General features: G+C 34.9%; 1 protein-coding gene across 1 annotated transcript in view; it reads right to left on the bottom strand.

Annotated features, from left to right (window-relative positions):
* Positions 1 to 22905, bottom strand: part of slc9a8 (solute carrier family 9 member 8) — a 40518-nt gene that overhangs the window by 4701 nt on the left and 12912 nt on the right. Inside the window, exons 5-14 of the mRNA XM_059332915.1 lie at positions 16830 to 16913; positions 16211 to 16312; positions 16049 to 16083; positions 13011 to 13154; positions 4908 to 5049; positions 3391 to 3496; positions 2475 to 2591; positions 1844 to 1926; positions 1631 to 1742; positions 438 to 658 (exon numbers count right to left, since the gene is read on the bottom strand). Coding sequence (XP_059188898.1) covers positions 438 to 658; positions 1631 to 1742; positions 1844 to 1926; positions 2475 to 2591; positions 3391 to 3496; positions 4908 to 5049; positions 13011 to 13154; positions 16049 to 16083; positions 16211 to 16312; positions 16830 to 16913 — 1146 coding nt within the window. The remainder of the gene's footprint in view (positions 1 to 437; positions 659 to 1630; positions 1743 to 1843; positions 1927 to 2474; positions 2592 to 3390; positions 3497 to 4907; positions 5050 to 13010; positions 13155 to 16048; positions 16084 to 16210; positions 16313 to 16829; positions 16914 to 22905) is intronic.

Below are 22905 nucleotides of genomic sequence, written 5' to 3'. Positions count from 1 at the left end.
ATTTGGACCCAGAGAGGACACAAACCATCTAACTGTATGCTGTACCAGGTAGCTGATCTACTTCCCCAAAATAATTTTTAAATGCTCCAAAGACATCCAAACAAACATCAATTTGTTGTGGTCGGCCATGTTTTCCGAGGTTGGGCAATGAAACGCATTTACCTCGGTAGTCGGAATTTCCGACTCGGATCTTTCCGAGTTCCGAGTGCAATCGAACGCAGCATTACTGAGCGTGCATCACTGTGATGAGAGTGGTTTGCTCCCCGCTGATTCACCGTCCTTCACACAAACCACAATCAAGCCTTTGATGGTTTCCTCTCTGAAGAAAACAGAAAGGCTCTGATTGGGGATGAGAGGACGCCACGGCCAGGATCAGAGCAGACAACAAGCCGTCTGTGTGGACAGATTGAAGTGAATTCAAGTGCTTTATTTATTACCATTTTCTGTGTCTTGCTGAGATTGATGTCTTTCTTGCTTTTGCGCCGCGACTGGCTCTCCTCGATGTCCATGATGCGAATGAGAGGCATGGTCCCGCCCCCCATGAGGAGGATGGTGAAGAGGACGATGATGATGGTGGTGGTGCCGATCAGCTGCCGTTTTTCAATGGGCTCCAGGCCCAGATGGAGGCTCAGAGCGTAGGGGATCGCACCTCTCAAACCTAGCAGACACAGAGAAAGACCAATGAACAGTGAAATGGCTACGTGAGAGCACAAACTTAGAAATGTTTATCCTTTATCCTCTGAATATTTAATAAATAAATATAACTTACACTGAAATCTGGGCACTAATATGCTTGATATGTTTTTTTAGATATATGTAGGGCCAATTATTATCCAATTAACCCTCAGGAGTTCATGAAACCACCTACACATGACTTCTTCATGACGTGAAGACATAAAAATGAAGTAACATTGAGCCTTGCCATCAGCTTCCCTCTAAAGTTTTTGCTTTGGCTTTATTGTGCAAGTTGGAGCTTTGTTTCACTTGTTTCTATAACGACGTTAAAAAAAAGAAAGGCCTCATTGTTGTTACCGGAAGAAGTGGAAATGTTATATAATGTAATTTTTGGGTAATTTTGTGTCTTTTTTTTGTAATGTTGTGTCTTTTTTTGGTAATTTTGTGTCTTTTTTCTAATAATTGTGTCTTTTTTAGTAATTTTGTGTATTTTTTGGGTAATTTTGTGTCTTTTTTAAGTAATTTAGTTTTTTTCTGTCATTTTGTGTCTTTTTTTTTAGCAATTTTGTATCTTTTTTTGGTAATTTTGTATCTTTTTCTAATAATTGTGTGTCTTTTTTAGTAATTTAGTTTTTTTCCTGTCATTTTGTGTCTTTTTTTGTAAATTTGTGTCTTTTTTGGTCATTTTGATACTGCCTCCAGCGGCCCCCAGGTAATTTGAGTTTGAGACCCCTGCTGTAAAACAATTAGCAATGATCAAAATATTTGCAGATTAATTTCCTGCCAGGCGACTTATCAATTAATGGATTTTTCAACTATTTTCCTCTCCACTTGCCACTTCTTGCATTTGCACCCAGAGACAAGTACGCTATGTTGTTGCAATGTTCAAGTCTTTGATACGAAAAAATAGCAAACTGTCAGTTTTGTAACACATTAGACAGAACATTCAGCTCACCACTAAACCACATGATGAACATCATTTTGGGTGTGATCTTGTGGTCTCGGAAAAAATTCAGCAGGAACGACAGGGGGAAGATGTTTATCGCTCTGCCGAGAAGAACCAGAACCTGCGGAGAGAACAACCGCCGTCAGTGACAATCGTGGGAAAAATAATCCAGAGAACATAAATCGACATCAGAAAACATTTAAATAATGCAAAAGCACTCACTATGCACCAGATGACGAAAGATATTTCAAAGTTATGAGGGAAGCTGAAGATGGAGAGACCAAGGAAGGCAAACACACATGTCTCTGCAGAGAAAAATATGAAAAAAAACGTTGAGAACTTCTTGCACTGAAAAAAAATATTTTTTGGCCCTGTAATTATTATTTCAAACGTCTATATAAATTCTACAAAGAAATACGAATTCAGTGCTTTTACTTTAACCCTTTGATGCACAACATGGGTTTAACTTTAAAAGAGTTGTTAGAATCACCAGGTTACATTGGAAAATCACATATTTTAACATTACATTACATGTCATTTAGCATCTGAGACTTATTAGAGCCACCAAATAATAATTTCCATTGGAAAAACACCAATTTAACAAAATAGGATTGTTAATATTTGTGTCTTCTTTTTAATTTTTTAAGAAATGAGAACCAAAATATAGGATGTATGATGATCAAAAACAAGTTGATTTAGGAAAACCTGCAATACTGAATGAAGAAATTAATTTATTGCAAAGATATAGAATATAAAAACTCAGTCGGGTCACTTTAGACCCATGTTGTGCATCAAAGGGTTTAGTAAATGTCACTCCAATTTTTTTCAGTGTGTAAAATGAAAACAAACTGACCACACATGAAGGCCATTGTGCGCAGCGTCTGCTGCATGAGGATCTGAGTGACAGGAGACAAGTTGTGATGGGTGTAGTGAGACATCACGATCCCCGCAAACAGGATGGACATTATTCCTGCAGGTGGAGAGAAAGAATAGTGTTAAGTCAAACATAAAAAAACTTGCACATCTTGCTAAGCGTTGGCTACTGTCAAGACAAGAGTGTACACATTTATGAATTCCTGTCCTGTCCTGTTCAAACTTGCTTCAAAGTTTCTAGTTTCTCTATTTTATATATTGTCTCTTTGCCTTGTTCTGTATTTTTACTGAATCATTTTCTTTTTCTAAACTAATTTTCTATGTACTGTTCCATCAACCTGCCCAGGGACTACAGGTGGAAAATAGCAACCTGCTAGAACCTGGCACAATGCATGTTCTGTTGTTGTATGAGATTAATGTCTTATTGTGCGCTGTCCCTGTTTTTGGAGATTTCAGACTTTGTTTTAAGGGTTCACGTTACAATTAGGTTTATGTTTAAAAAAACATAATTAATTAACTAACTGAAACTGTATTGTGTGGTTACAAAACTAACTAAAATTATAGTGAAAATGTGCTTCGTTTTCGTCTTTGTCAACTTTTTTCATACATAATGAAGATGGATAAGGCAAAGGAAATAAAGGCAAAATTTACTGTGACCTCTTTTAATCTCCCACCCAACAAATACCCCATTACAAAAAACTAAAACTAGTAAAAAATAAAACTAAAGCTAATGAAAAATCCAAAACTATTATAACCTTGCAAGGGAATTCACCATTCCAATGAGGGCCCTCACAAAGTACAAGAGTGTGTGTGTGTGTGTGAGTGTGTGTGTGTGTGTGTGTGTGTGTGTGTGTGTGTGTGTGTGTGTGTGTGTGTGTGTGTGTGTGTATACCCACCAGACAGTTTGATGCCTTCTGCCAGGCCGTAGGGAAGATAGGCGAAGATGATCATCATACCAAACTCCAGTGAAGGAGTCTTCCTCAGGTCAAAGTGTTTTAGAAACTAATCAGTGAGTTAAGGAATTTAAAGAAGATGAAAACACACACAGGAGTTTAAACTTCTCTACTACAATGTGACATAATTATTATGTTGTAAAGAGGAATTGCAAAGAGCTTTATTAGCAGTGCTCTGCTTAAATAAACATATTCCATGAACATAGACTGTGCTTTTTGGTCTACAAATCAGTTTTTACCTTTAAAGGGAAGAACAGTACAAACAAACAAAAATCACAGGAGCTGAAAAATGGCTGCAGGCAACAGGCTCCTACCAGCACACCACTACCATGTCGTCAAGGTAAACAACTTTAATTAGCCTTCCAGTGCAGCCAGACTGAGATCTGATGCAGACTGTACACCTGCCTTTACCGGACATGTTCACAGATGCAGTGTCCTCTGTAGGTCTTATTTCAGAAATTGCCATTCTCTCTTCTCACGTTTTGGGCTACTAAAATGGAATGCCTCAAAATACATATTGCGTAACCGTAAGCTGCTTTTCTTCTGATTTACCTGTGCAAAAACCTCAATGTCAGTCATTTAGACCCTGAGTCAAAAAGGGGCCACAAATACTTATAGTAAGCAAATACATCAGCACATTCGTTGGTTTTAAATCTAAAATAAAATCATGGCTTAAATCCACTCAATCATGCACCCACCAACTATAAACTCAAACATTAGCTCACTATTTTGCAATCTCTTTAGTGTTGTATTTTAACATTGTTTTGTGTTGTGTCTTAATACTGTGACTTTACTCTCGCTGTTGTCCTGTGTTGTGTTGTGTTTTAAGAGTGTGAAACTTTGTTGTTGCTGTTTGAAAGGCTTGTTTGTTTGTTTGTGTTAGATTTATGTTATTTGTCCCTGCCCAGGGACTACAGATGAAATTTAGCTAGAAGCTAATTCTGGTACGACTGAGAACCATGCACTGTCCCTGTTAAAAAAACAAACAAGCAAGCAAGTAAGCTAGTAAGGTAGTAATTAAGTAAGTAAGTAAGTAAGTAAGTAAGTAAGTAAGTAAGTAAGTAAGTAAGTAAGTAAGTGAGTAAGTTAGGAAGTAAGTAAGTAAGTAAGTAAGTAAGTAAGTAAGTTAGGAAGTAAGTAAGTAAGTAAGTAAGTTAGTAAGTAAGTTAGTAAATAAGTAAGTAAGTAAGAAAGCTAGTAAGTAAGGAAGTTAGTAAGTAAGGAACTTAGTAAGTTAGTAAGTAAGTAAGTAAGTTAGTAAGTAAGTAAGGAAGTTAGTAAGTAAGTAAGTAAGTAAGTTAGTAATTAAGTAAGTAAGTAAGTAAATAAATACTTCAATATCTCTGTAAGGTTTCTAAAATTAGGACCAATTGGAACCAACCCCTTTATCAACAAAAACAATTAAAACTTTAAACTTCTCTCACACACAGAAACAAACACATTTAAATGAGTGTGGATACAAGAGCCGAGATGAGTCCAGTGAGGGTTCCCAGTGCAGCAGAACCAAAGAACATTTTGAGGAAATAACCCAAGGCTTGCAGAAAAGTCTCCCAGCCCGTTACCATGGAGTTGTCTGATCGAGAGAAGAACCCCTCTGCTGTGCTGAAAGACAAAAGAAGGAAAAGATGTCAAAGGAAGCCACATTATTTCAGTTACACATCCTGTGTTGTAATACCTCTACTGGCCCCTAGAGGGCAGAACAACTCCACCACTGAATCCTGCAAACTCAAGTATAAAAGAGATTGTGTATGTGAGATTAGTGTGTGTGCAGAGTTTGTAATCCAGCCATCAGAATTCTGTTTTCTAAACAGAGGTCAGCTATATTGTTTCACCCACATGGCTTAACAGGAACAGAGACATGAAGGAATTTATTGTGACTTTTGGCCACACACACACATATCAGAACACTCTCTGAGCCCCAATAATTTGTTTTTGGATGTCAAATTTACCCGTTAAAGCGCAGCATGACTTTTAGGAACAGCTAGACGCATTACTGCTCAAGCATTTCCTCTACAACATCTTTTGCATGTTTCTTAGTAAATATAGCTGTCAGCAGTGAGCTGCCAAATTCCAAAACTTGATATATACTTTTCACTCTAAATTAGCTTTGAGAAAAAGATGTATTATCTTGTTTGCATCCCAAAAAGTAGCATCTGAATGTTTTATAGTAATTGGAAAATCTAATTGTAAAAAATGAAATGTTTTTATTAACCATAATCTAAATCATGGGTCTCAAACTTGCGGCCTGCGAGCCAATTGCGGCCCTTGAGACGAAATCTTGTGTCCTTTTTTGGTCATTTTGTGTCTTTTTCTAATAATGTTGTGTCTTTTTAAGTAATTTTGTGTATTTTTGTGTCTTTTTTTGGTCATTTTGTGTCTTGTTTTAGTTATTTTGTGTTTTTTTTTGGTCATTTTGTGTCTTTTTTTGATCATTTTGTGTCTTTACATTACATTACATTACATTACATTACATGTCATTTAGCAGACGCTTTTGTCCAAAGCGACTTACAATAAGTGCATTCAACCTGATGGAACTAGACATAGACCATAGGAATCAAGTAAGTCTTGTTTTAGTTATTTTGTCTTTTTTTGGTCATTTTGTGTCTTGTTTTAGTTTGGTCATTTTGTGTCTTTTATGGTCATTTTGTGTCTTTTTAAGGTAATTTAGTTTTTTTCTGTCATTTTGTGTCTTTTTTTTGTAATTTTGTGTCTTTTTTTCGTCATTTTGTGTCTTTTTTTAGTAATTTAGTTTTTCTCTGTAATTTTGTGTCTTTTTTTTAAATAATTTTGTGTCTTTTTTTGGTCATTTTGATACTGCCTCCAGCGCCCCCCCAGTAATTTGAGTTTGAGACCCCTGATCTAAACAAACAGTCAGGCAACACCGCATAACTAATAATCAGATTCTTAGTGCTTATAACGAGCTCCAAAGCAAAGGCATGACCTACGTGGCTGTTGTAAACAACTGGGCCAAACTGTAAAGTAGCTTTCTAAGAACGCCAGTCAGTGAGGTGCTAACAACAAGCAAGCTGCCAGGGCTGTTCAGCCTATCCATTATTCATGCATTCATTTACTCTACGGGGGCATGCAGACACTTGAGATCACTTTGCACATTTAGCTGGTTGTGAGTAGGAGAGATAAGGCAGCAATAACGTGAGTACAGAGACAGCAGATAGGATGACAAACAAAGGTGTCCTGCCAAGTGTCTGTTTCTGTCTAACTTGTCTGTCAAGATTTAGTTTGTGTACACAAACTATCCTATGTGTGTGTGTGTGTGTGTGTTTGTACTTCCTACATAGTGAGGACCGAAACACGTTTTTAAGCAAGTGAGTGAGGACATTTTTGCAAAGTGAGGACATTTTTGGCTGTTTTTTTGAGATTTCACACTTTGTTTTAAGGGTTCAGGTTACATTAGGTTTATGTAAAGGTAACCATGTGTTATTGTATTTAGTTGTGATGGTGAAGGTTAGTTTAAGGGTTAGGGTAAGGGGTTCGGGAACAAGGTTATTATAGTTAACAAAAACTAAACGAAATAAAGAAAGCTAGAATTGAAAAAACATTTTTGTTAACCGAAATAAAAATGAGTTTTTAAAAAAAAGATAATTAACTGAAACTGTATTGTGTGGTTACAAAACAATTGTTTCAATTATAGTGAAAATGTCCTTCTTTTTCCTCTTTGTCAAGTTGTTTTATACATAATGAAGATGGAGAAGACAAAGGAAATAAAGGAAAAATTTACTGTGACCTCTTTTAACCTCCCACCAAACAAATACCCCACTACAAAAACTCACTCTAAAAACAAATTAAAACTAACTGAATTTAAAAACAAAAATCCACAACCCAATTAAAACTAAAACTAATGAAAAATCCAAAACTATAATGACCTTGCAAGGGAATTCACGGTTCCAATGAGGGTCCTCACAAAGATAGAAGTACAAGAATGTGTGTGTGTGTGTGTGTGTGTGTGTGTGTGTGTGTGAGTCTGATTCTGAGGAATACTATGAATAGACTTTGCGCTATGACAACAACAGTTTCCTGACATTTACTGATACATACCAGCAACAAAGTGACTTTATTTGTCATTACTGGAAGTTTTTGTTATGATACAGAAACTATGAAAAAAACATTCCAACAGCAACTGCAACATGTGAATGTTTCCAAAGTCCTGAACTTCTCATTTAGCAAGTTTTGATGAAAATGTAACATCAGCTGCAACTGAAAGTAGGAATTAATGGATTAATCGTCAGAACATCAGAATCGGTTTTCACTTTGTTAACTGCCGTTAGTCTATCTGCAAGTAAAATGACATTAACCAATGCTGTGTTTGTTATTTTTGAAGAAGCTGAGGCTAAAATTGTTTTTTTTATTTTCGAAATAAGTTGTGTTTTTCTTTTAATGTAAAAAAGCGTCTTGTCAATGCAAATTCAAGCACTTTTCAAGAACTTTCAAGGTCCATTTTCAAGCTTTTCCAGTACCTCTAAACGGTTGTAAATGGCATATTTTAGATGAGTACTTTGATACTAAAAGGGATATTTTCACTTAACCATACCACCAGCAAAGGTTTTACACTTTTAACAACTAAAAGTAGTTTGCTAATCTCATAAAACACACTGGTATGGGAATCCAGGGGCTAGGAGCAAAAGTAAGCTCACAAAAATCATCAACCGGCAGCTGGTGGAACTAAACACGACCCAAACTAGGAGGAAAGACCCACAAATAGGCTACTTCAGGAGCCCTCACATCCACTAGGAATTAGAAAAACTCCCTTCAGTAAGAAGATACAGGGTAGAGCAACAAGAAACATCTCAGAAACAAGTAGAGGCAGGCGAAGCGTTCTTCATTTCAGATAGGCTATAGGCTATTCAGTTTATATAGTTTTTTCCATTGAAAATGCGGTTATCTATAGTCAGATTGCAAGAGAAATACAGTAAGAATTACAAACATTTAATCCAAAATCCAAGCACTTTTCAAACCTTGAAATTCAACATTAAAATTCAAGCATTTTCAAGGATTTCAAGCACCCGTATGAACCCTGCTTCATACATTTGCACCTTAATTACTGCAAGAAAAGCTGGATCTTATTCTCTTTGTTCACAAGATCAATTGTTGCTTTCTGTGCCTTCTGCTCGTACGGAGTTGGGTAAAAGGGCATTTGTTTACTCTGCACCTTATGCTGGAATATGCTACAAAAAAGACTGGAAACCAACTGACTTAATTACTTTGAGCACTTTTAACCCTTTGATGCACAACATATAAACACCTTCTAATGCACAACATGGGTCAAAAATGACCCGCATTCATTTCCTGTTATTTCATGCTGCTGTGTGTTTGAATATCTTTTTTTATTTATTACAACAGATCATTATATCCATTTTTCCTTTCATACTTTATGAAGAAAAATAGTTTTTGTATTATTACATCAAGTTTACACACATGGGTCAAAAATGACCTTGTGCATTAGAAGCGTAGTGATACAAAAAGTGATGCACTAAATTAACAATTTGAGTATATGTGTAACTATGTTTGTCTTATTTTTAAGGTTTAACTGTAAAAGAGTTGTTAGAACCACCAGATTACATTGGAAAATCACATATTTTAACATTTGAGACTTATTAGAGCCACCAAATAATAATTTCCATTAGAAAAACACCAATTTAACAAAACAGGATAGTTAATATTTGTGTCTTCTTTGTCAGGTTTTAAATTGGTGATTGGTGAATTGATGATAACATAAAAAAACCTTTAATGCACAACATGGGTCAAAAATGACCTTGTGCATTAGAAGCATAGTGATAAAAAAGGGTTTTTATTCAAAAAGTAAGAAATGAAAATAAAATATTAGGATGTATGATGATCAAAAACAAGTTATTTGAGGAAAATCTGCAATACTGCATGATGAAACTAATTTATTGCATAGATATAGAATATAAAAACTTAGTCGGGTCCCTTTAGACCAGGGGTGTCAAACTCAAATACACAATGGGCCAAAATTTTAAACTTGAATAAAATCGCGGGCCAACATTGAACAAATAAACCTTTTAATATATACCAAACATGTTTTGCTTTAACATTAAATATGGAACCAGCAACGCTTATAAACATACAATATATAACTAAATAGTGCAGACATGCAAAATCAAATTTCAAATAAACACATCAATGTCATTAATTTATTAAATAAAAATCGTATGCCTCTTTTCTATTTGCATCCTTCTGATTTAAATATCAAAAAAAACTTTTTCAACAGGTTAATAAATTCTGCCTTTCTTTTCGCCATTTTTGGGAAGGGGCAGCTCGGAGACAGCTCTAGCTTGAGGTTGCTATGACGACTGTCACAGAGGAGCGTTTCTGGGTCCTGTCCTGATTGACGCGCCAAAACAACAGCAGGGCATTGTGGGATTTGTAGTATTAGCTGTAAATGCGTCATATAATACCGGCGGGTCAGCTTTTATAGTACAATAATAATATAATTTGGTATTGCCTCGCGGGCCAAATAAAATTACACTGCGGGCCAAATTTGGTCCGCGGGCCAGAGTTTGACACTCCTGCTTTAGACCATGTTGTGCATCAAAGGGTTAAATCCAAACTGAGAGTTATTGAGGCCAATTCCACAATATGCACTTGTTTCTCATAATGTGTTTAAGGTCTGTGTCTTTTCTAAATATGTAACTGTATTTTGTGGGAAATGGGATATTTCCTGGTTAAATGAAGGTTAAAAAAATATAATAAAAATGTGGTCAAACTCGAGCAAAAGTAGTGAGCATATGCTGCTGAGAGCAACCAACATTTGCTGAGCATGTGTAGATTATTTACAAATAAAACAGAAGATAAATGTCTGCCAAGTGGGATTATTACCCTGTCTTGGAGAAAGATCAGTGAGAAGAACGTTGTGTTCTGTAATAATAGTATGAGTGGTGACAGAGAGCCGTGTTTGTTTCCAAATGCTTTTATAATAAATTACATTTTTCAACAAAAACATTTTTTGTTGGGCTATGCAAGTTCTGAAAAATAAGGACAGTTGTCTTATAAGCAGTTCATTATCGAAGAAAGAATCATTTTGCAAAAGTTATATAAAAAGGTTGTTTCATAAATGTATAAAATTAAATTTTTGATCATTATAAGATAGAGTGTAATGTATGATAAAATGAGTGTGTGATTGTAATGAAATGCTCAATAGTTTTACAGTTCAATTATCTTTTTTATAATAAGGGTGTCTTTGCTTCTGGCACAAAAGGGGAATAAATGACAAGAAAATAAAAGCCTCCAACAATATTTCCATCCATTCTCCCACCGTCCCCATTTTTAACTCTATGGGCTATTTTGTCCATTTCTGAATCCTTTTCATCCTGCCTGTATTAACCACTTAAAACATGTTTAAATGCCATGTTGGTATATTTTTTTCAGTACAACCTCACCTATATGGCCTAATAATTTACTTTTTATTCTGACTTACTGGATCAACATTTTGAACCAAAAAGAAACAAAGAAAAACCAACATATAAATGTGATCTTGTGATTGTGTGTGATCCTGTCATCCAACTCTGGTTTTTATTCTAGTGGGACTCTATTTTATTTGTGTCTTGTTTAGCTTAACAATTTTGGTCATTTTGTGTCTTTTTTTTTTTTTTAAAAAGAAGCAATTTTCTGTATTTTTTTAGTCCTTTTGTGTCTTTTTTAATCCTTTATTCCAACATAAAATGTGATTTTGAATCTTTTTTTTTTACTTTCAAAACACTATCATGCTCAATAAAGAATTTTAAATGTTGCAAATGTGAACCAAGGTGTCAAATCTAACATATAAGAGGGTTACATCCAGTTCTATCATTTTATACTAAATCTATTTGAGCTTGTCTCCAGTTTTACTTGGTATATCATCATCAAACTGAAACTGGCCTCATGGAGTTTACAGCCAGAACTTTAGAGGTAAATTTACAGTAGGGCTCCACGCTGCTTTGTTTTCTAGTCTGGATGTGATGAAGAAGTCTGGATTTGGAGCTTTTGGAGACTCCAGAGGGTTAAATCAAGACTAAAAACCAAACTTTTCCATGATGCCTTCCACTAACCCACTCCTGCACCTGTGGTCTGTTAGTCTTTATGTTTTTATCTGTGCTGTGTTTTGCTGTTTTGCTTTTTATAATTTGTTTTGTAATTGCTTCTTTTGCTTTTGTCATTTCTGTGTAATATGTCCCCTGTGAATTCCCATGTCTTCATTTTTTTAATTTACTTTAACTATTTTAATCGATTTGACCTCATATGACATGACATTTTAGATATTTTAATATGTGATTGTTATGATTATGTGAAGCACATTGGGCTACCGTTCTGTGTATGAAATGGGCTATATCAATAAAAATGACTTGAATTGACTATCAGTCAAATTGTTATGTTAATAATAGGCATCAAGCTCAGGAATTCAGTGTATTCAAATGTATCAAAGCCAGTAATAATTGTGGTTTTCCCCTCCTCCTCACTTCCTGTTATGGAGTAATCAGCAAAAAGCAGGTGGGGTTCAAAGGTTGCAAAACGCCTAACTACATCCAAGCTGACATTTACAATTCTGAGGAGCTGGTGTGTCACTGTGTTTGTGTGTGCATGGGTGTGTGTGTGGTTTATTGCACTAGAGCAGATAATTGAACCCTGAGGGGAATATAAGTCATCACTGCAGCAGGTGATGAAATAAAGATAAAGAAACTATATAAAGAATACTGAAAAACCATGGCAATATGTCTGCATCGTGCAAGTATTTTTTCAGTTCCAAGTAATTCTGAAAGACTGCGGTAACACAATCTAATCTTAAAATACCGCACTGCAAAAAAAGGGCGTCTAAAAACAAGATAAAAACACTAAATCTGAGGGAAATTATCTTGCTGCATGGACAAATGATTTCCCTTGACAAGATATCTTAAATTAAGATTGTTGAATCGAGAAATAAGCATGTTGAACACTTAAAATAAGAAATTAACTCTTAAAACAAGATAAAATAAAGCTGCAAGCAGCGATGAACTGGCCCGAGCAGAGTGCACTGCAAATGATTTGTATCTTACAAGATAAAAAAAAACCTTTAGATTTAGAAGTGTTAGATAATTTATCTTGTTTTAACAGTTAATTTCTTATTTTAAGCGTACAACATGCTTATTTCTAGATTTAATAATCTTATTTTTATAAATCTTGTCAAGTGAAATTACCTGTACATGCAGCAAGATAATTTCCCTCAGATTTAGTGTTTTTAGACACCCCTTTTTTGCAGTGTGTGTTTGGCTAATTCTTACAAAAGAGCTAACACATGCAAGAAAGGAATTTTCCATAAAACAACATTGTGCATTTACATATGATTAGATATGATTGGTGCATTTCTGTGTGCAAGATTCGACAGCGGTGATACTGTTTGCCTGAGCCTTTCATGACATCTGCAGACTATGTGCACATTATTCTTTATCGTTCATCTGGGTTGCTGGTGGAGGTAAAAAGCTATGCAAACATCATGCATGGGCAAATGTAAATGTGCCAGTGTTTTTTTCCTGGAAAATAAACAAGCCCAGAGGGAGTGGACCGAGAGGGACTCTTACTTGGTGAGGACGATGGAGACTGCGTCGTTGAGGATGCTCTCACCGTACACCAGCATGTGGAGGACCGGGTCCACGTTGAGGGCGTTAAAGATGGCGATGGTAGCTACGGGGTCCACCGCTGAGATCAGGGAGCCGAAGGCAAAGCTGCAGGAAGGAGTGAACATTAGCTATATATACAGTACAGGCCAAAAGTTTGGACACACACCTTCTCATTCAATGCGTTTTTCTTTATTTTCATGACTATTTACATTGTAGATTCTCACTGAAGGCATCAAAACTATGAATAAACACATATGGAATTATGTACTTAACAAAAAAAGTGCGAAACAACTGAAAACATGTCTTGTATTTTAGATTCCTCAAAGTAGCCACGCTTTGCTTACTAGAATATAAGACATGTTTTCAGTTATTTCACACTTTTTTTGTTAAGTACATAATTCCACATGTGTTCATTAATAGTTTTGATTAATTTACAATGTCAATAGTCATGAAAATAAAGGAAAAACATTGAATGAGAAGGTGTGTCCAAACTTTTGGCCTGTACTGTAGGGTTGTCAAAAGTATCCATATTCAAAAAAGTATTGATACTAAAATGTTATATCCAAATCAAGGATATTATAGTTAACGAAACCTAACGAAATAACAAAAACTAGAATTGAAAAAACATTTTTCGTTAACTGAAATAAAAATAAAAACAAGAGTTTTTAAAAAAACGATAACTAACTGAAACTGTATTTTGTGGTTACAAAACTAACTAAAACTAACTGAAATTATAGTGAAAATGTCCTTAGTTTTCATCTTTGTCAACTTTTTTCATACGTAATTCTTTTGGTTGATATTAAATCTAAATTATTTAGTCCATCTGGTTTTATGACTTAATAAACTTATTGCGGCTGAGATGGATCAGACAAAGGAAACAAAGGAAACATTTATTGTGACCTTATTGAATCTGGCACCCAACAAATACCCCATTACAAAAAAAAATAACACTAAAACTAATAAAAACTAAACTAAAACTAAGCATTTTCCAAAAAATAAAAACTAATTAAAACTAATTAACTCACTCTGAAAACAAAAATTGACAACGAAATTAAAACTAAAACTAATGAAAAATCCAAAACTATTATAACCTTGATCCAAATACAATACTCATTTTCAAAAGTATCGATCCAACAACTTATTAAGCAGCTAAACCATACAACCTCAAATATTGTTCTTATTGTTATTGTTTATTGTATTTATTTATTTTGTGCACTACCTCAGACCTGAAGCTTGTTATCATAGTTGCAGTTTCTTTTTGCACAATTGTTTTTTATTATAAATATTTAACCTGTGGTTCTGCTCATTTTTACATGTTGCATTTTTCTTGTTAATGAAAATATTTCTGTTAAATTTTGGGGTCTTTGTTTTTATCCTTGTGGTATCGAAAATGGTATCGAGTATCGAATATTTTCCTGAGTATCGTATCGAGTTGAAAATTTTAATACCGTGACAACTCTAGTTATACACTAGTCATAAGACGCTTTTACAGACATTAACATAGGAGAAGAATTAAAGAAAGACATATGACACACAGAGGGACATAATACAGCTTGTTTGTTAAGCATAAGGAAGGATGTGTGTTTGCTAAGGTTGCATATTTAAAACTGGTATTTTAATCATTACAATTTTTGGAAATGCACATTTCATCTACATTTTTGAAACTTCATTTATTTTACATGTATTGTGGGGTTTTTATTTAACTTAAGAAATGTGTCAATCCTCTTTACTCGTTTAATGTATTATATTTTTGTGTCTTCTAGCTTGTGCCAATAAATAAACAAACTAAAACTGAGTTAATTAACTTTCTTAGAGTAATCCGCACACTGAACAGCAAAAAGGTGTGTCTAAAAACAAGATAAAAACACTAAATCTGAGGGAAATGATCTTGCTGCATGGACAGATAATTTCACTTGACAAGATTTCTTAAATTAAGATGATTAAATATAGAAATAAGCATGTTGAATGCTTAAAAAAAGAATTATATATCAGATTTAGTGTTTTTATCTTGTTTATAGACACCCCTTTGTTGCAGTGTGTATGTCAAGACCAAAATTTGGAAAGTACTGTTTAAAATACAGTTTGGAAGGAGTGATTAAAAAATAATAGAAAATATGTATGGGCAGAAAGACATAGATGTAGTATGTGTTGGAACAAAAAGTCCAAGAATGAAAAAAAGATCACGTTAGCTATGTTTTGGTACATTAACTACCAAGATCTAATCAGACATGAGTTCCCCCAAAAGTGTCATGACAATCTGTTGATCAGTTACTGATATTTCCTGTCAACAAACACAAACAAACAAATGGGAATGTAAACATATCCTCCTTTAGAGAAGGAAGTGAACAGGCAATAACCCTGCTTGAACACAAGACACACACACACACACACACACACACACACCCATGCTGACTTTGCATAAATAAGGACACATACATGTGCACAATAACAACTCCAAGCTGCTCTAAAATACACAGACACACAGACACAGACAGGGCCCTCATTGGAATGGTGAATTCCCTTGCAAGGTTATAATAGTTTTGGAATTTTCATTAGTTTTAGTTTTATTTTTTACTAGTTTTAGTTTTTTGTAATGGGGTATTTGTTGGGTGGGAGTTTCAAAGAGGTTACAGTAAATTTTGCCTTTATTTCCTTTGTCTTATCCATCTTCATTATGTATGAAAAAAGTTGACAAAGACGAAAACGAAGGACATTTTCACTATAATTTTAGTTAGTTTTGTAACCACACAATACAGTTTCAGTGAGTTAATTAATTATGTTTTTTTTAAAACATAAACCTAATTGTAACGTGAACCCTTAAAACAAAGTCTGAAATGTCAAAAAAGCCTTAAAAGAAGTGAGGACCGGCCGAAATGTCCTCACTCTGTTGGCTAAAAACGTGTCCCGGTCCTCACTATGTAGGAAGTACAAGAACAAACAAACACACACACACACACACACACACACAGAAGATAAGGTTTTACTGCAGTAACACTCACCTATCAGTCATTGACATCTTATAGATCACATCCGCCTGAAAAAAAAAAAAAACAACAACCAGGAAACAGACATTTATTCAAAACATGTAAACAAGTTCACACTTATTTGATCAGGCCGTGGCCTTGCTGACAGCTGGTGAAAGATACTACTACACTTCTCACCTGCCCAAGGAAATAGATCCCCCCTCCGACGATGAAGGCAGAGATAGCTGTGCCAATTACAGCGAAGAGAGTAATGGAGCCAATGTTCTGGAAGAAATTACCCTGAACATACATGGACACACAGCTTAAGAATTCATGATGGTTTAGTAGCATGACATTTTTAAGTCACATGGTGTTATATAACACGTAGCAAGCAATAAAATGAAAAGTAGGGCACGGTACAGGTACAGAGAAAATAGTCATAACACTTGGAGTAATGGAACAGAAATGTCTCCATAAATAATGTAACCTAATAAATAATAAAATCTTATATTCCACCTTCTTCCATCTTAAAACTAAGTTATGATAATATATGGCAATTGTGACAATACAGGAAGAACATAACTGACAGAGAGCAGAGCTGTTTATGCTTTTTTTATGCCTTCATACCATAACCTTTAGTCCCTGTTTGTTTATGCCTTAATTTAAGGGGAATTGTATTGTGCTGCATTTTGAAAGAACAATACAAGCACTAAAACAGAACAAAAAATGTAAATGCATAAGCTGGTTTGCACACATAACAATCAAGCCTTATTTTACATCTTGAGAAATTCAGTTTTATGCACACATTCTGTCGTACCTTATGTAAAGAGTATCCAGATTCGAATATAATGGGCGGCAGGAGCAAAAGGAAGAACATGTTGGGTCGGAACATTTCCTCCTCCTGTAAGAGAAACAGAGACAAAGTTACATACAAACCACATTAAACCTCTGAAGTCCAGGAGATTTTGGTTGAAATTTGTCAACTTCCTATGCATTCATTTCTGTCTCTGTTCAGCATCTTTCAGTCTGTCCTTACATCACATGCATGGCTTCTTTTTCTCCACACAAACTCGGCTATCAGTCAGATTTTTCATTTTATTTTAATTAACAAAGTATAAAGCTGCCAGGAACCGAAAATACAAACAAAAGACACAGGTGTCTATGGAAATGTACCATTTTTTAAATTACTATTTATACACACAAAACAGCAGAAGAAATAATAAATAATAAAACTACAAAGCAGTCTTTTTGCATGTAAATCCAAAATAGTAATAGTTTTCATTGTAGAAAGAAAATTCACATTTTAAAAATGGTCTAGAAACATAAATGGCACACTGTGAAAGCTCCTATGATTGAACTTTAACTGGCTTTCTCAGCTTGTCTACATATCATATATAAATAAAGTTATTACTGTACATAAAACATGTTTATTGTCAATACATAGATGGACTCCAGAAGGTTAAAAAAAAAAAAAAAGTAGCATTGGTTGGATTGGAGTTTCACACTGACTAAGAGTAACACATTGTAACGGTGAAGGGAAAGTCCAACTAGCTGGAAGCTGTAAGTAGTGCAAACATTTTAAAATCCTTTCATATTAGGGCTGGTTGATATGGCCACAATTTAGGTCATTTCATATTGCGATAACTATATATATCCTGATATAGCTAGTGGTCTAGTCACTGAATAAACATATGCATTACCACGTGGTAACTTTATATATACTATTTTTGTATAATCATTTCTTAGCAAAACAGCACCTCTGTTTTCACCACTTTGCCCCACATGCAAGGATCAGAACATGCAAATGAGTAAATATTGCCCTAAGAATATAGCAAAATATATATAATAATTTTACAGCAATTATATATATCAGGGATGGGCAACTTAAATGCTGCAGGGGGCCACAATTTTTCATGTTCACTACTACAGGGCCACATATAGGACCGTGCACTTAACCAGATATGATGAAACTGCAATTTTAAATGTTTACAGTGCAGTAACTTAATATATTTCATGCTCAAATGCATGTATAACAGTATAAATAGGAATACAAAAGGCTTACTGTGATTTCTTTTTTTTTTTCAGTGCAAGAACAGCAGACCAACAATAATTGCAAGAAGTAATTTTGTGCATTTTTACACTGCACTAAGATTTCATGCTCAAATGCATGTAGTTGTACTGAGGGCCACTTCAAGTGAGGGTGCGGGCCGTATGTGGCCCCCGGGCCTCCAGTTGCCCACCCCTGATATATATATATATGTATATATATATATATATATATATATCAACATATCACCAAGCCTTATTTCAGAAAATTTACAGCCAACAGTAAACATTTAAATCGAACAAATGACTTATTTCCAAACATGACAGAATGTTTTGCCATCTTGAATTAGCGATGTTAATGCTAATCAGAACTGTTATACATATATGAGCAAATTACGTGTGTGACTGATAATAAAACACGTGCTTGTGGTCATTATGCAACCCCCAACAAATATTCCCTACTATTCATCTGACCGATGACGGCTGGTTCAGTGATCATCCGCTGACTTAATACTTAGTCATGGAAGAGGGGAAGGGGTGAAGAGGGAAGCCATGCCTGAGCTGTTAGCAACTAGCCTTAATCTGACTAAACAAATCTGGATGTTGACTTCACGATGACAAACACACACACAGGCTTGTCAGGTGCTCATCGGGGGGAATGCCCGCCTGCCAGCCAGTTCATGCATTCAAACACTTCTTCTTCACGCTCTTTCTTGTACAGATGCTAAAAAAAGGCATGTAAATCTCTATACATGCTTTTTCAATCTATCTCTCTTTCTCACACACACACACACACACACACACACACACACACACACACACACACACACACACACACACACACACACACACACACACACACACACACACACACACACACACACACACACACACACACACACACACACACACACACACACACACACACACACACACACACACAATTCCAGTAACCATAGCTTTCTCAATCTATCTCTCTTTCTCTCACACACACACACAAACACACAAAAACACACACACACACACACACACACGCACACGCACGCACACAATCCCAGTAACCATAGCTCTCTGATTATTTCAGCGATATAATGAAATCATTGTTGCTTCTCAGCTGAATGGGCCAGCCTCCAAGATCAGGCGTAGGCATCATGTGCCCATGCATTACGCTCTGGCTGCCAATGTGTCTGTGCACGATGCGCCATGTGTTCTTGTATAAGCATCTGTGTGAGTGCGTTCTGTGCATAATCTAGGTTAGTAATGTAAAAGTCAATATACGATATGCATTAGTGAATGTTCATTGGAGAAGTCTATTTCTGGGCCACGGTTGACCCTGCAGTTGTGTCTGTCAGAAAGATGGAAGCAGACAGGCTCATATTTACTCCATTCAGGCAACAATCTCTCTCATTGTGTTATGGCAGCCAGTTTTGACAGCTGGTAGAGGCTGACTCTCGACCCCAATAACCCCACAAGCAGATGGACATGAAGACAATTACTTCCTGATAATGATCTATTTATTTCTGTTCATTCTGCAGAGATATTGTTTGCTAAAAGTGAGCAATGAATGAATGGTGGGAGGTGTTTCAGATATGAGCATGATTTACTTCTACAAATATCTATAATTTGACATACAGTGGCAAAATTTGAGTGTGATTGGTTGATATTAACTGTTCAAAGAGGGCAGTACTGGAAATTTATCACAAACATGATGACATGACTTGTTTAATATCTTGTTTAATCTTCAGAATTTTTAATCTATTATCCCCATTTAGCAAATTATTCAGGGCTACGACCCAATGGGTGATTCTCATGAAGCCAGTCTAAGAAATCACCTTAAGACCAGATATCTTTTTAGACAGGCATTTGAATGACCACCATGCATTGTACATATTATTTTATATATTTTTTTTTATGTTTCATTGTCTTTAAATTGTGTTTTAACTGTGTTTTAATTGTCTTATGTTCCCTATCTTATTTCTTTCTTTTTATCTTCTGTAAAGCACTTTGTGATTTTATCTGTGAAAAGTGCTATTTAAATAAACTTTACTTACTTACTTATTTATGTCTGTGAAGATTATATATAAATATATTTCACTTTTATATGAATTAACAATATAGTCATAATGAGACACAATTCATTGTTTTGTGTTAAAATAATATTTTATATATTTTTGAACATATTTTTGATTCGCAAATGCATTACCGTAATGCGTCCAGATAAAAATGTCATGGTTCCCCCACACTTATACACAATAAATATTTAATAAACTTTATAAAAATAAATATACATTTGTTTAAAAATTTATAATTTAACAGGATATAATCAAACATAATGGTTTTTAACAATGTATAAAGCACAAAATCTGGATGAAAATTGATGAGAAAAAATGGTTAAATGTTACGGTAATTATATAATTGTTTGCATTAAAATATATGTATATTTTAATAAAATACATTTTGGTGCTACCAGCTACCCTTGAGCATATTTAAGTGCTTGCCAAAGAAAAAAAAAAAGAAAAAAAATCTTGTTTTTTTTCTATTTAAAAATGTGTTACGGTAATGAATTTTGTGTGTCTCTAAAAATGTCAGAAAAGACCTTAAAATTCTTTAAATAGATGACAAATTCATATCAAACAGTGACTTTAGATTGTAAATGTTATAAAGGGTCAAAGAAAATATGTATTCAATGCTCTTGGATTTTTGCTATGAGCTGCACCATCCAAAAGAGCACGATGTGATTGGTGAATGAGATGAAACAATAAAATAGCACACTGTTTAATTAAAAAAAACGGTTGGCTGTCAAGATGGAAACTTTGGCTCTCATGATTTTGACATTTAACAACACCAGCCTACACTATTCTAGGTACAACTGAACAAGCTCTAAAAAAAAAAAAAAAAAATAGGTCAGGCATAGAGGATATCCTATACAGGATGTATGCTGAAGTAAAAGGCATTGCTCCTGCTTACTTTGTCTAATTATGCATTCAAATTTCAGGAAAAGGAGGCCGACAAGGACTGCTCCCAGATTACCACTTCTTCTTGACATTTAACTCAGGCCAAGTTCTACCCTTCAGGGCAGGTGAAAGGTCAGGAATGAATATTAACACCTGCATTCAGTACAATCCCACATCTACAGCTGTACTCATGCATGCATGCACATGTTTCACTGCCACATATAGGAATGTCTGTTAGAGTGACGGAACAAGAGCACACACACAGGCATTGCACAGACTTTGCTTATGCACGTTTACACAGACATCAGCAGATATCAGCAAGCTAGTGCTGTGCATTATTTGGTCATAAGAGCCTAAATTCACTTGAGATGCAATTATTAAAGGGAAAAAAATCGATACAGCATAGTATCGCGATATTTTGCGAATTATATTGATTCCTGGCCACCAAGTATCTATATTTAGCGATATACTGATATAATTTGAAACTAGAAGATCTAATAGGCACCATGTGCATCAGGATACTAATTCTAATGATGATGGCAGCGTGCATGGTTGCAGCGGCTTACGGCTCTCCACTTCAGTGCTCTTTTCTTTTTCTTTTTCTATCGTTTTTCTTCCTTTTGTGCATCGGTGATGCGAACATCAAGCGACGACTGTGCACCTTACCTCCCTTTCTTGTCTATGTTCTACATTAAATCTTTTTTTTTCCTTTACATTTACTTGCCTAAGTATGTGTATGTTGATATTATATATTTTTATGTATTTTATTTATTGTCACACTGCTTTTTGGAGTCAGCTCTCAAATCTCATTGTACACGTGTATAATGACAATAAAGGCATTCTATTCTATTCTATTCTGTTTCATGGTGATTTTTAAAGTAGTCATGTGACCTCTGACCTCATGCTATCTCAATGAAAACAGGCTCTCTTTGGTTCCACAAAGTCTCCTCTTTACATACATGGCTGCCTCCCAATTCAGAACTGAGAATTTTCTCTTATTTGACAAAACAATTCATGATTGAATTGAATTTTGTGGACACAAAATGCAATTAAACAGTTAAATCGCAATACTCACCGTATCGCAAAATGCTTAAAATTGCAATAATATCGTCTCGTGACTCAAGTATCAGGATAAAATCGTATCGAGGGGCCTCTGGGGATTCACACCTCTAGCAATTATGGGCTAAAATTGTTGTCAATTAATCTGTTAATTACTTTTTTGATTAACTGATTAATCATTCAGTTAATAAAATGGCCAATGCAATTTCCCAGAGCTCAATGTGACATGAGTTGTTGAGCCAGGCAAACAGCCCCAACCCTAAAGATATTCAATTTAAAATAATACAATTCTAAAATGCAAACAAATATCACAAATTATCATTTTAACCCATAAGAACCCAGACCCATTTATCCTTAAAGGAAAATTATGGGGGATATACCACAGACCAAGTGGACCACATAGAACACTTTTCAATTTCTGAAGATTCTACCCCTAAATGTCAAAGATCTGAGAGGTGTTTATGGTATTTATGTTTATGATATTTCTTATTAAAAAAAAAAAAAACTAGACACATTTTCTGCTTACAGAGACACAAATTTGACTTTTTCTTTGCATCTTCAAAACATTTATCAAAATTATTTTTCTGATTTGTCTTTAAGCAACAAAATAAAAAATCAGTAATAAATTGAAACAAATAACCATTTGCCTTTTTATTTGCATCTCCATAGCATATATCAAAATTGTGACTTTAATTTGTTCCGGAAATATGGTCAGAACAAGTTAAATGCAATACAGGAGGACACCATATTAACGGATTAGAATTGTTAAATGGGTTTAAACTTAGCCTCGAAACAAAAAATACGCTTTTTGAAATTAGCTTTCTGTTTCCAGTC

This window comes from Centropristis striata, chromosome 5 (assembly GCF_030273125.1).
Source record: "Centropristis striata isolate RG_2023a ecotype Rhode Island chromosome 5, C.striata_1.0, whole genome shotgun sequence".
Lineage (NCBI taxonomy): Eukaryota > Metazoa > Chordata > Actinopteri > Perciformes > Serranidae > Centropristis > Centropristis striata.
This window is presented reverse-complemented; position numbering and strand designations above follow the sequence as displayed.